This window comes from Chaetomium strumarium, assembly GCF_033439665.1.
Source record: "Chaetomium strumarium strain CBS 333.67 chromosome Unknown B0T15scaffold_3, whole genome shotgun sequence".
Lineage (NCBI taxonomy): Eukaryota > Fungi > Ascomycota > Sordariomycetes > Sordariales > Chaetomiaceae > Chaetomium > Chaetomium strumarium.
The window spans coordinates 761,062-772,925 of record NW_026944431.1 but is presented as its reverse complement, the minus strand read 5'-3'; the positions used below and the strand labels follow the sequence as shown (position 1 = coordinate 772,925).

General features: G+C 57.3%; 4 protein-coding genes across 4 annotated transcripts; 1 reads left to right on the top strand and 3 right to left on the bottom strand.

The window, feature by feature from the left end:
- Window positions 1–62: 62 nt before the first annotated feature.
- Window positions 63–987, bottom strand: B0T15DRAFT_492046 (uncharacterized protein; the record flags this gene model as incomplete). Its single annotated transcript, XM_062866831.1, has 2 exons — window positions 63–249; window positions 329–987. The coding sequence occupies 2 exons, from the start codon at window positions 985–987 to the stop codon at window positions 63–65; spliced, it is 846 nt and encodes a 281-aa protein (XP_062722285.1).
- A 407-nt stretch (window positions 988–1,394) lies between these two features.
- B0T15DRAFT_527388 (tRNA synthetases class I, catalytic domain-containing protein) lies at window positions 1,395–4,167 on the top strand. Its single transcript, XM_062868969.1, has 6 exons — window positions 1,395–2,167; window positions 2,230–2,420; window positions 2,479–2,639; window positions 2,693–2,804; window positions 2,859–3,841; window positions 3,904–4,167. The coding sequence occupies exons 1-6, from the start codon at window positions 1,731–1,733 to the stop codon at window positions 3,982–3,984; spliced, it is 1,965 nt and encodes a 654-aa protein (XP_062722284.1). The 5' UTR covers window positions 1,395–1,730; the 3' UTR covers window positions 3,985–4,167.
- Window positions 4,168–6,719: 2,552 nt separating this feature from the next.
- B0T15DRAFT_509874 (uncharacterized protein) lies at window positions 6,720–8,036 on the bottom strand (the record flags this gene model as incomplete). The annotated part of the gene is made up of 1 exon (XM_062867823.1): window positions 6,720–8,036. One exon carries the CDS (start codon window positions 8,034–8,036, stop codon window positions 6,720–6,722), a length of 1,317 nt encoding a protein of 438 aa, XP_062722283.1.
- A 625-nt stretch (window positions 8,037–8,661) lies between these two features.
- B0T15DRAFT_509873 (uncharacterized protein) lies at window positions 8,662–11,294 on the bottom strand (the record flags this gene model as incomplete). The annotated part of the gene is made up of 2 exons (XM_062867822.1): window positions 8,662–11,103; window positions 11,181–11,294. The coding sequence occupies 2 exons, from the start codon at window positions 11,292–11,294 to the stop codon at window positions 8,662–8,664; spliced, it is 2,556 nt and encodes an 851-aa protein (XP_062722282.1).
- Between the last annotated feature and the right edge of the window lie 570 nt (window positions 11,295–11,864).

The window sequence follows — 11,864 nt, the reverse complement described above, 5'->3', positions numbered from 1 at the left end:
ACAAAACCCACCAGTCCCATTTTCCCCGTCTACCGAATCTACGTAGCAATTTCGCTGTCCACTTAATCATCTTTGTGCTTCTGCTTCTTGCCAGCGTGAGCGGCATCGAAGGGGTCAGATGTCGGAGCGTTAGGGAGCTCACGCGCAACGGCCTCAGCCTCAGCATCAAGTCTAGCCTCTGCCTCCTGTATCTGATTTTCGTGCTCGGCCTTTTGGCCATCATGATCGGGTACGGGAGGGAAGTAAAGCCTGGTTGGATGGACCGGTGTAAGCAAGCAAGCAAGCATGCCTTGGGTTACAAGGGGTGAGCACGGGAAGAGACACGTACGGGATGAACTGGTTGTAAGCTTCCAAATCCTTCATTTCGAAGGTCACAATGACCACCTGGTCGATCTGGTCGCCCTGCGACCCAACAAGAAACTTGCGTATCGCGCTCAGCGCCGCCGGCGCCGCGTCCTGGCTGGGGTACCCATACACGCCCGTGCTGATCGCGCTGAAAGCTATGCTCCGGCACCTATTCTCCACCGCCAGCTCCAGGGAACGCGTATAGCACCCCGTCAGCAACCGCTCGCTCTGCTCGGGCTTGAAGGGGTCGTATATGGGCCCCACCGCGTGGATGACCTTCCGGCATGGCAGTTCGTAGCCGTTCGTGATCTTGGCGGAGCCTGTTTCGCAGCCTCCCAGCGTGCGGCACTCCTCGTAGAGGTCGGGGCCGGCCGCGCGGTGGATTGCGCCGTCGACGCCGCCGCCTCCGAGGAGGGAGCGGTTGGCCGCATTCACGATAGCGTCGACCTGCAGCCTCGTGATGTCACCGCGCCACAACGCGACGCGGTCGTTGAGCGATTTGGACGGGGTTGGGAGGCCGGTGCTCGTATTGGGGCCGAGCAGCGTGGGCGGCGGGCTAGAGCCGGGGGAAGCCGGCCAGAGCTTCTTGAGCCGGTAGAGGAGGGAGAGTGAGGGGACGTCGGAGCTGGCGAGGACTGGCATTTTGGAGGCCATTTTCCAGAACGACATGCAGGACTTTGGTGGTTTATCTTGTGGCAGAAGGAGGTTGGTTGGTTGCTTGATTTAAGTTAAGCTGTCCGTGGAGGAACGAGTGTAAAGAAAATTATAAGTGAAAACAGCTGTCGTGTGCGAGCCGAGGGTCAGGTCGGGAAAGAGGTCAGCTTGCTCCAAGGTTTCCGTGTGAGGCAGCAGTGCAAGTGTGCGGGATCGCAGCCCTTTGCAATGGGAAGGGAAAGAAAGGCGGGGGTGGCTTTGGCGCAATGACCCCTCGGTGCTTTTCACATGCAGTTCGCCATCGAATTCCGCACTGACATCGAGATGGCGAAAGCATTATTGGTAAAGTACGAAGTACGGCTCAATGCCCCATCAAGATTCAACCCAAACAAGCCCAAGGACCAAGAGGGTCTAGACCTTTCGACACAATTCAAGCAGCAACAGTGCAAATTACCCCGCTAACGTTACAGCCTTATCTTATCATGTCTTCAGCTCTCCTCCTTGGTGTTCGGTGCCCCTCCATAATTTTGCCGGGGCCCAACAAGATCAAGTTGACTCACGTGTGGCACAAACGTTCCGCAGCAAAGCTGTAGATCTCGCTGTGTTTGAAGAGAGCCAGGAACATCGATTGCAGATCTTGGTCCAACATTGCAAATTATAGACCACTGCAGCTCAGTGCGAAACTAGCGGATCAAATCCGGCAGCGAAACCCTGATATAAACAAAGAAATCATGGCGGACGCCGTAGCGGATGCTGCTGCCAAGCTGGAACTTGGCGACGCGCCGCCGGCTGACAACGGCGCGAAGCTCCAGCTCGACGAGGAAACTGGAGAGTGGGTGTCTAAGGGAGAGCTGAAGAAGCGGTTGGCGAAGCGCGCAAAGAAGGCGCTCAAGGAGAAGAACAAGGATGCTGCGAAGGACACACCGGCTGCGCTCAAGACCGCCCAAGAAGGCGCCGCTCTGAAGAAGCCCAAAGAGAAGCCGGAAGAGGCTCCTCTAGATCCGGACGCCATGTTCAAGCAGGGCTTTCTCGCCGATGTCTACAACGAGCGCCCAGTGAAGCCTGTGTTCACGCGGTTTCCCCCGGAACCCAATGGTTTCCTCCATATCGGCCACGCGAAAGCCATTGCTGTCAACTTTGGCTTCGCCAGGTACCACGGCGGCAAGTGGTATGTTGAACCTCCCGCAACATTACCCCAGATAAAAGCTGAACGGAACTGCACATCGACAGCTACCTGAGATTCGACGACACCAACCCCGAAGCCGAGGAAGAGGTCTACTTCAAAGCCATCGAGGAAATGGTGCGCTGGCTGGGATTCGAGCCCTACAAGATCACGTATTCGAGCGACAACTTCGACCGACTTTACGAGCTGGCTGAGAAGCTCATCGGACTCGAGAAAGCTTACGTTTGCCACTGTGGGGGTATGTGGGCAAACATTTTCAGATGTGGTTTGGCGTTGCGAGGACTGACAGGCCATAGACGAGGAGCTCAAGCTTCAACGCGGTGGTGAGAAGGGCACTAGCCCCCGCTACCGGTGCAAGCACGCGGAGCAGTCAGTTGAGGAGAACCTCCAGAAGTTCCGCGATATGCGCGACGGGAAATACAAGCCGAGGGAAGCCTTCTTGCGCATGAAGCAGGATGTGGGTTATCCGGCCCCCGTGTGGTGCACTATCAAGTCAGCTAACACGCTTAGATCACTGATGGCAACCCGCAAATGTGGGATCTTGCCGCATACCGAGTTCTAGACAAACCCCATCACCGGACTGGCACGAAGTGGAAGATTTATCCCACATACGATTTTACTCGTAGGCAGCTCTGACAGCCTGTGCAAGTGCGGTCGCTGTTGCTAACTTTGGCAGACTGCTTGTGCGATAGCTTCGAGGGCATCACCCACTCACTATGCACCGTCGAGTTCTTCCTCAGCAGGACCTCTTACGAGTGGCTGAACCAGCAGCTGGTCGAGTTCCAGCCCATGCAGAGGGAATACGGCCGTCTCAGCGTCCAAGGAAGCGTGCTCTCCAAGCGCAAGCTGAAGGAGCTGGTCGACAAGAAAATCGTCAGGGGCTGGGACGACCCGCGTCTCCATACCCTGATCGGAGTTCGCCGCAGAGGTGTACCTCCTGGTGCCATTCTCGAGTTCGTTAACGAGCTTGGTGTCACAACGACAAACAGCATTATCCAATACAGCCGCTTCGAGCAGACGATCCGGCGATACCTCGAACGGACGGTGCCCAGGTTGATGCTTGTTCTCGACCCGGTACCCGTGGTGATTGAAAACGGCGACGAATTCGACGGTACAGAGCTCACGGTGCCATTCTCCCCCAAGAACGCCGCCATGGGCGACCACAAGATCAAGTTCAGCAAGACCGTCTACATCGACCGGTCCGACTTCCGCGAGGTCGACAGCAAGGATTATTTCCGGCTGGCGCCCGGCAAGACCGTCGGCTTGCTGCAGGCCCCGTTCCCCATCAAGGCCACCGGCTTCACAAAGGACGAGGCGACGGGCAAGGTCACGGAGATCCGCGCCGTCTTTGACCGTGAGACAAAGAAACCCAAGACCTTCATCCAGTGGGTCCCTGCTGGCGAGGGCTCGGGATCCCGGAAATGCGAGGTGCGGCTCTACAACCCGCTGTTCAAATCGGACAACCCGGCGGCTGCCGAGGGCGGGTATCTCAATGACATCAACCCGGAGAGCGAGATCATCTATCCCGATGCCATGATTGAGTCAGGCTTCGACGAGGTCAAGGCTCGGGCGCCTTGGCCCGAGGCCGCGGGCGAGGACAAGCAGCACAAGGGGGGCCCGGAGACGGTGCGGTTCCAGGGCATGCGCGTTGCATACTTTGTAAGTCTCAGTGGGCTTTCCCGTTTTGTCAACATCCCTGCTAATGCTCGCTCCCTCCTTAGGCCATGGATTCAGACAGCACAGATGACAAGATTGTGCTCAACCGGATAGTGTCGCTGAAGGAGGACAAGGACAAGAGCTGAGTTACCGGCTCGCTGTTTGGATGACAACTGAAATGGCATGTAAAGCAGTCTTGAGTAAGACCTGTGCGTGATATGGTACTGTACATAGTACTTGCTGCGTGCAGATATGAAGGTGCTCGCCTGCTATAGCCATGGAGAAGCCTCAAGTTCGCTCTGCAACCCCACACATTCGCTATCACCAGCGCAGCCATTCGGAGTGCCTTTGGATGTACGTGACTATGAGTGACAAACGATCCATGGCTGTTGTTCTCGTCCCTTGCGCAGCGAAGCCCCTCGGAAACAGCAGCACGTGTTGGGCATCGGCCGCCATTGGCGGCTGCATCGATGCGCGCAGATTGCCTGTAATGCCGTTTGCATCTTATATAACCCCAATGTGCAACTGGATCAGAGGAGATGAAGCTCCCTAAATGGGCAGGCCATGAGAGAGGCGGTTCCTGATGTCGAGGCCTTCTTCAGGGGCCTGAGGACATATACAGCGAGCAGGCAGGTCGACGTGATAATCAGAGAACAGATCGCTTCGACGAGGTAGAGACCGAGTTGACCAGCTCTTTGAATAAGGCCTGTGCCGATGCTTCTTGGCCAACGCCGGGAAGGGGTGGCGCCTGTAGGCGGAGAGGACGAGGCAAATGACTTCGCATTTTAAGTCCGACATGCGTCAAGGTGTCGAGATGCTCTCGCCATGGAGATTGAGGATCAGAGGAAGAGCTGGACGACAGAACCGCGACTGAGAGACTGCAGTTGTCGACTCTCTGATGACTGTTACGACGATCAGGCGAAGGGAAAGGCAAACCCGTCAATTTGCCCTCATGGATGGTGACAGATGAATAATTTCTACAGTATATACTAGTACAGAAAAGGGATCTCCTCATACTCATACCTAGTCAGAGTATTCAAGGTTAGTAAACACAGTCACTAGCATCAAGGGTCCCCAACCTCAATACTTGTTCTTCAATCTATTGATACTTGAGACATTTACTTTTCTTAACATCACCCACACTCTCTGCCTTAACCCCGAGCAACTCTGTTTTCAATTCCGGCAACCTGAAAATGAGATGCCAAGCATGTCAACATCTCAGGGCTACTAAGTACTAGTAGCCGCCAGCTTACGGTAGTTAAATTCTACATCCTGCCCTGTGTGGATAAAAATGAGTCTAGCTAGGTACATCCCAAGTTGTATGATTCTACTTCTAGAGTACCGTAGCAGGTCAGAATCATCGTGTACCTAGCCTCGCTAGCTTAGCTCGTCTTCACATCCTTTGCTATCATTACACGACGACAATTGACCGCAGACTTTTCGCTCGAAGAAAGGCTAGCCAGCATTGTGATTATCATATTTTCTTGCCTACATTCCCCGCTTGGACGTTTCGCACATCTTTCGATTATTATGGCTCCTGGCCAATGGTCGTTTCAAAGCACCGGCGCCTGCTGATGTCCGAACATGGAAGTGGCTCCTTTGGAGAGGTGAAAAGGGGACAAGTGGAAACGAGGCTCGTCGTTGCATAAATAAGCCGCCTGCTGCCGTTACTAATAACGTAGCCTAACCCCGACGTGCCTCGATGCCACGGGGATTGGGAAGAGCGCCGCTTCATATCGCCTCAATCTGCGAGGGTGTAAGACTTTGATGACTCCAATCAGCAAATTGATCAGGAGCAGATGCCAGAAGTGCCGAAGAGGAAAACACCATGGTCGGCAACTCGGAAGGAGACGAGAAAGACTCACCCTTGCTATCAGTCTCTCTAAACCGGAGCCAAGTCCATTCGTCGAGCGTGTAGACTTGAGGGATTGATTCCGAGGCGGCGACATATTGCGCTGGAGATCTCGATTGCCTGACCAGTTTCGCTGTCTTCCTTGAACAGCTCAAAGACATCCTTGCGATACTCTCTCCGATCCGCGCCGCGACTCAGAGGGTCGAGGGACCGCAGTGCCCACTTCAGCATGGTCTTCCGGCGATGCAGGTGGATGAAGTCCTGGCGCTTGAGTTGGTCGCGAATCGCATCGAGCTGGATTTTCAGGCGTGCCATCAGGCTGCTGACTATTTCGGGATCTCTTCGACAGTCCCTGCAGGGCCCCGGGTAGAAGACATGTCGACGTGTCCCCTGCCAATCTGCCGGGTAACCGCGAGCTCGGTGGCTACAGGCTCTTATTCCGTACACCGTATCTCCGTACTCGTCGGTTCGCGACACCAGATGTGCCTGCTTGCAGAAGATACTGACCGGACGCCGGAATTCTTGGTCGTAACTCGGTTCCCATTCTTTCCCGCAGCAAGGCCACTGGACGCATTCTTCGTAGCACATGGCGCAGCCTCGTGGGGATTTAAATACACCCTATGGGGGTAGTGGTGGCAAGTTGTGGACAGTGGATGGAGATTGGCGGCTCTCGTTCACACCTAAGGACTGGCGTCGACCATAAACTCCATTAAAGAGATCATTGGCAGTACGTTGGAGGGCCATGGCGTTCACATGTAGCTTTTATAGGCGCTGGTTTTACCAAGTTGCTTCGCCTTCAGTGTTATCGTACTCGGGCGCAATGGCACACATGGCGTAACGCCCAGTTTGTGTGAGACCTCGTGAGTGACAATGTGTGACAGCAGCTTCGCAGGCGGCCAATAGTTGGTGATCAAGATCAGTTTTGGTCTCATTTCAACACCAAGCGGGAAAAGCAAGTAAATAATGAAAAGCCCAACGCCTGCCAGCCTCACTGAGCCGAAAATATACAGACGCCTCTCCGGGTCATGGTCATTCCTCCATTTGCGCAGGTGCTTGGCTCATCAAGCACCGCTCAACGACACCACCGTCAAACGCAAATGCTCCTTCCTCAGCCCGAGCCAAGTGGCCCAAGTCGTCGTCCGATGCCTCATCCTCACCAATACCAACACTCATCATATCGTACATATCACCGCCGAGTCCCCCTCTGGGCATGTAACCTGCTGAGAATCCCAACACTGGATCAACAAACTGCCCATCCGTCACGGCGCTCTGCTGCATTTGGAACTGCCGCTCGGGGGAGAGGGGCAGGGGCATTGGATACTGCGAAATGAAGGGTGGTAGCACTGGTAGGTTATCTGTACAGGTACCGTTGCTGACTCCGCCTAGACTAAACGCTGGCCCAACATCCCGGGAGGGCATGAATGAAGGCGGCCCCGGCGGGAATCGGTTCGCGGACAGCGGGAGGACCGCGAACGGAAATATCGGGGCGGGATCTTGATGGAAGGGGGCTTGTGGCGGTGAGAATGCCATCGTCAGGAACCGTTGACTTGGTCGTCCGGGAAGGAATTCTCTGGATGTGTGTTGCTGCATGTCATCCAGGAGAGGCAAATTCGGTGCTGGAGTTGTGGTGATTGCTGTGCCGATAGGCGGCGGCGCGCCTTCCAGGGCAGGCACTCGTCTACAATCCGCTGCTGGCGACGGAGACCGCGGAGGGCTTGAAGCTGACGTCCTCGACTGAGATTGCCGGAACCATTCTCTCTCCGTCCCCAGGCCAGGGTGTTCCGCTTCTTCCGGGCTGCGTCCACCTCGGCGAATTGCATCCTCCTTCAGCTGCTGCGCTTCAGCGTTGATGTGTCGGACAAGCCTCTCCCGCAGGCTCTCCAGCACGGCGTAGTCCAGCGGCTTCGCATCGCTGCCGACGATGGCGGTGCCCAGCAGCTCGAGCGCGGCGCCGGTGCAGAAGACCTTGACCTTCCAGGCCTGCAGCCGCTCGGCCTCCATGAGCTGCGCGCACTTGACGACCATCTCGAACGCGCGGCCCATCTTGTCGCGGTACCGGCGCCGCAGCGGCTCGCTGACGCCGGCCTCGCCCAGCGCCCGGTCCGTCGCCTGGCACTCGGCGTTGAGGTCCATCCGCGTCAGCCACTGCAGCTTGTGGTCCGGGCACTTGACCGGCAGCCGAAAGAAGTCGTGGCACTCGTGCGCCTGCCGGACCGGGCAGCCCGGGAACGGCTCGCCGATCGTGTCCCCGTGGCCGCGCGGGCAGAACTTGACGATGGGGAGGCCCTCGTCCGGCCGGAACTGCGTGTCACAGCACGCGAACTTGACGATGGGGTAAACGCACATGTTTTTCTTTTCTTTTCTTTTCCTTTCCTGGCAGGGCATCTCTGCTTTGGTATGAGTTTGATTGGGGGTGGGCGTCAGAAGTTCAGAACTGGGAGAATGGGACAGGCCAACCTCGGCTCGGCCACGGATCTGGAAGCAACTCCTCCTATCTGCCAATCTGCCACGATCGATGCGTTACACGGTCAGGGATGGCACTGAGCTACAGAAGCTTCTCGCCATGAGTTTGGTGCATCGGAAGAGGCAGGGGAGTCGGGTCACAGCATAGCCGAGCTACCACCGACGACGGGAGTCACACTCCATTCAGGGGTTTAGTTCACCCATGCGAGACGGTTTAACGATGGAAACACTGTTGTAATTTGGACTCAGCATCTATCGCGCACTTGAATTATAAGACATGTATAAGACGGTCGTTAACTGGCTATGAGGGGTTAGACTTAGATCACACCTAGATTCCTGTACCGCAGCGTTTACAGTTCTTATATCTCCTGAATGTTTATCTGAACCATCATATCCTCACATCCGTGTGTGTCCCAGTTCCTTATTGCAACCTGGCTCGAGCGCGTATAACCTGAGAGCCACCAGGCGTACCCAAGGCACTCCTACTTGGAACCCTTTTCTTCTGGCTTTAGTTAACCTGCGCTACCCTCTCCCCCGTCGGGAATGCAACCTCGTACTGCAACACCAACTTGACACTCCTCCCAGCATTGAGGACCACATCCCACGCCACCTCGCCGGCTTTACCACTCAGTGCCGCCGTCGCCCGTCCCCAATCCTTATCCTCCCCTTTCTCCCCCTTCTCCCCCTTCTCCCCCAACGCCGACGCCGACGCTTCCACCTTCCCCGACACCCCCGTCGCCACCGGCCCGCCGCGCTGCAGGCCCGGCGGATGCAGCACGTCCACCCGGATCTTCTCGTCCTCCGACACGGGCACCTGGTCCAGCACGGTGACCGACACGGGGGGCCTGCCGGCCTGCGCGCGCGTGTTGACCAGCGTGACCGACCGCGTGTACACGTTGCTCTCGCCCTTGGCGGTGAAGACGTTGCCCGTCGTGCTGCGCGCGATGTCGGGCTTCGGGTAGGCCACGCGGATGGCCGGGTCGATGCCCAGCGGGACGTGGAAGCTGTCGCCGGCGCTGCAGCGCGGCAGCGTGGCGCGGCCGAGGAAGGTGCCGTCGAGCGTCAGGCCCGTCGGCCCGCTCAGGAGCGTGATCTTGCTCGTGTTGCGGAGCCGCGCCTTCAGATAGGCCGCCGGCTTGTACTTGGGCACGACGGTGCGCGAGAAGGTGACGTGGCTGAACGAGATGCGCGCCACGCGCTGCTTGGACGCCGTCGGCGACGGCTTGAGCGTCTTCAGGTGCGGGAGGTCGTAGGTTGCCGTCAGGCCGGTCTCTTCGAAGGACGATTCTTGGAAGGCGACGACGGGGGCCGGCTCGAGCATGGTCTGGGCATCGTCCGCTTCGTCATGTCCGCCTGTGTCATGGCTGATCTGTTGAACCTCCTCGGCCTCGGTTACCCTGCCGCCGCTTGTGCCGCCAAAGGCTGATGGGCCCTGAACGGTCTGGGATAACCCGAAGAGGCCACCACCCGATCCCGCCGGTTTCGGTGCTACTGACGAACCGAAGGTGACGCCTGATCCTGCCGGTGGCACGTTGTTGGGAGCTCCCACCGCGGTCGCAGCATTGTTGAGGGAGCCGAAGCCTGGCTGACCGAAGCCGCTGTTGGAGACAGCGGCCTGTTGGGAGCCAAAAGCAGGGCCACCCATCGAGTTCGGATTTGCCATGGACCTGAAGACCTTGGCGGCTCTTTGCTGTTGAACTTGCTGTGCCATTTGCATTCGTGCTCGGTTTTGCGCTTCCAGCATTGCCAGCTGCTGCGCATAGTCTTGCAACGCCTCGCTTATCCCGAACAGGCCCGCGCGAGGCTTTTGCTGGTCCATGGCATTCCGGGCCGAGTTCCAGATCTGCTTCTGCGCTCTCTCCTCCCGGCTGTGCACAATGTCTGCCGCGTCCCAGGGACCCCCCTTGCCGAAGATCTTAAGCCGCCACGGGACCAGAGTCGGCGTATCGTCCTGCAAGCCCGAAAAGCTGGCCTGCGAGGTGCTGAGGATCACTTTGCAGTTGGACCATGTCTCGCTCGTCATGTTAGTCAAGCGCGCATCGAAGCACAGCGTTGCTGTATTCGCCGTCGACGACAGCGCCAGGTCGTAGCTCGGGGCCCAGAAGGCCGACGAGGTGACGTAAGAAAGCATCAGGTCGCAGGTCATGCTGGCGGCCGCCCCCTCCTCCTCCTCCTCCTCCTCCTTGGCCTCCTTGTCAGAGACAAGATGCACATCGGTAGCACTAGCGATGGAGCTGCGGCGAGACGAACCCGGCGTGAAAGTCGCGCCGGTGTCGAGGCTGATGCGAACTGTATAGCAGAACCGGGGCCAAAACTGCTCCCGCTCCTTGCGGATCCGGGCCTTCTCCTTCTGCCGCTCTGCCTTCCGTCTGCGCTCCTTCTCCCTCAGCTTCTCCTTGGCCCTCTTGGTCTTGGCCTTCTCTTTGGCGGCCTTACTGGCTTGCTTTGCCTGGAGCTTCTCAAGCCGCGCTTGTTCACGCCGCAAGTTGGTAATCTCCTTGGCCAGCTCGCGCTCGCGGACGATGCCCTCCATGTGGTCCGTGAAGACCTTCTCGCGCTCCTTGCGGTAGCTTTCCACGCTGGCCTCGATGTCGACACCACACTTCTTGTCGAGCGAAGTGCTGTAGGTGTCAAGGATCTTCAGGCGGCTCTCGGCGCTAGCAATGACCTCTTTGGCGCGCTTCTGCTCGTCGCCCAATGCGGCCAGCTTATCGCGCACCTCCTCGAGTGCCTCGACGACGACGGTCTCATCGTCACCGTCTTCGTCAGACTCCTCTTTGTCTGAGTGGTCCGAGTCCGAGTCCGGGTACATTTCCTGGAAGATGTCGCGGTTGGGTAACAGCTCGACGGTCATGTCAGTGATGATGGCCGAGCCGGTTCCCTCGACTTTGATAGAGTGTTCATCCACAGTCGGGGTCAGGCCGACGACTGTGATTTCGTTGGCACCTGGCTGGAACCCCGCGCGTTAGTATGCACTGTATACTGTACATGTACACTGGAATTTGGATGAAGAAGAGCAGCACATACCTTGAGGACTACATCTCTGATGTCTCGTACGACCTGGGCCCGGGCTGGGAAGAGGGTGACAGAGCGAGTAGGCAGGTCCCGGACGTGGAACTCTTGCTTGTGAGGGCCGTCCATTGTCCTTCTGTGCGATGAGACCAGATGCTGCACGGAACCAGATGAATGCAACGAGGGCTGATGTGAGAGAAGACGAGAGGTAGGTCTCTACCTACTTATAGATCCGTCTCGACAGCCTGGCAAGCAAAGACTACGCAATGCTCAACACTGCAGTCCAAGGCAGCCCACAACCTGGTCAGGCCATTGCTGCCTCTACTGAGGCTGTGTGCCTGGCGGCTACAATAAAACGAGTCACCCTGGGGCAAACATGAGCAGGAGTGACTCAGAAAGCTGACCAAGCAGGCTATGCCGGACGGGTTTTCAAGTCAGCAGTGCGCCAAGACGGATGGATCTGCGATCTACATTCCGGGGCGTTTTGCTCAACTGTGCAAACAGGGCCACTACTTGAGCCTCGGAGCTCAGGTATCGAGCTTCGTCTGCGAAGACTTGTGGAACCCACAGTCCATCAACAAGCAACTGACTGACCCCATCCTTCTTGCAGGTGGTATCACACTGTAGTCAGTTTACTGGGGGTGGTAATCTCAAGTTTCTCAATTGACCCCGTTTTGACACGGACCCACCAACCTGACT

Excerpts from the sequence above, each read along its gene's own strand:
- B0T15DRAFT_527388 (XM_062868969.1), top strand. The coding sequence starts at position 1,731 with ATGGCGGACGCCGTAGCGGATGCTGCTGCCAAGCTGGAACTTGGCGAC. Across the intron at positions 2,168-2,229 it reads AGGTACCACGGCGGCAAGTG|CTACCTGAGATTCGACGACA; the intron begins GTATGTTGAACC and ends GCACATCGACAG. Across the intron at positions 2,640-2,692 it reads TCTTGCGCATGAAGCAGGAT|ATCACTGATGGCAACCCGCA; the intron begins GTGGGTTATCCG and ends TAACACGCTTAG.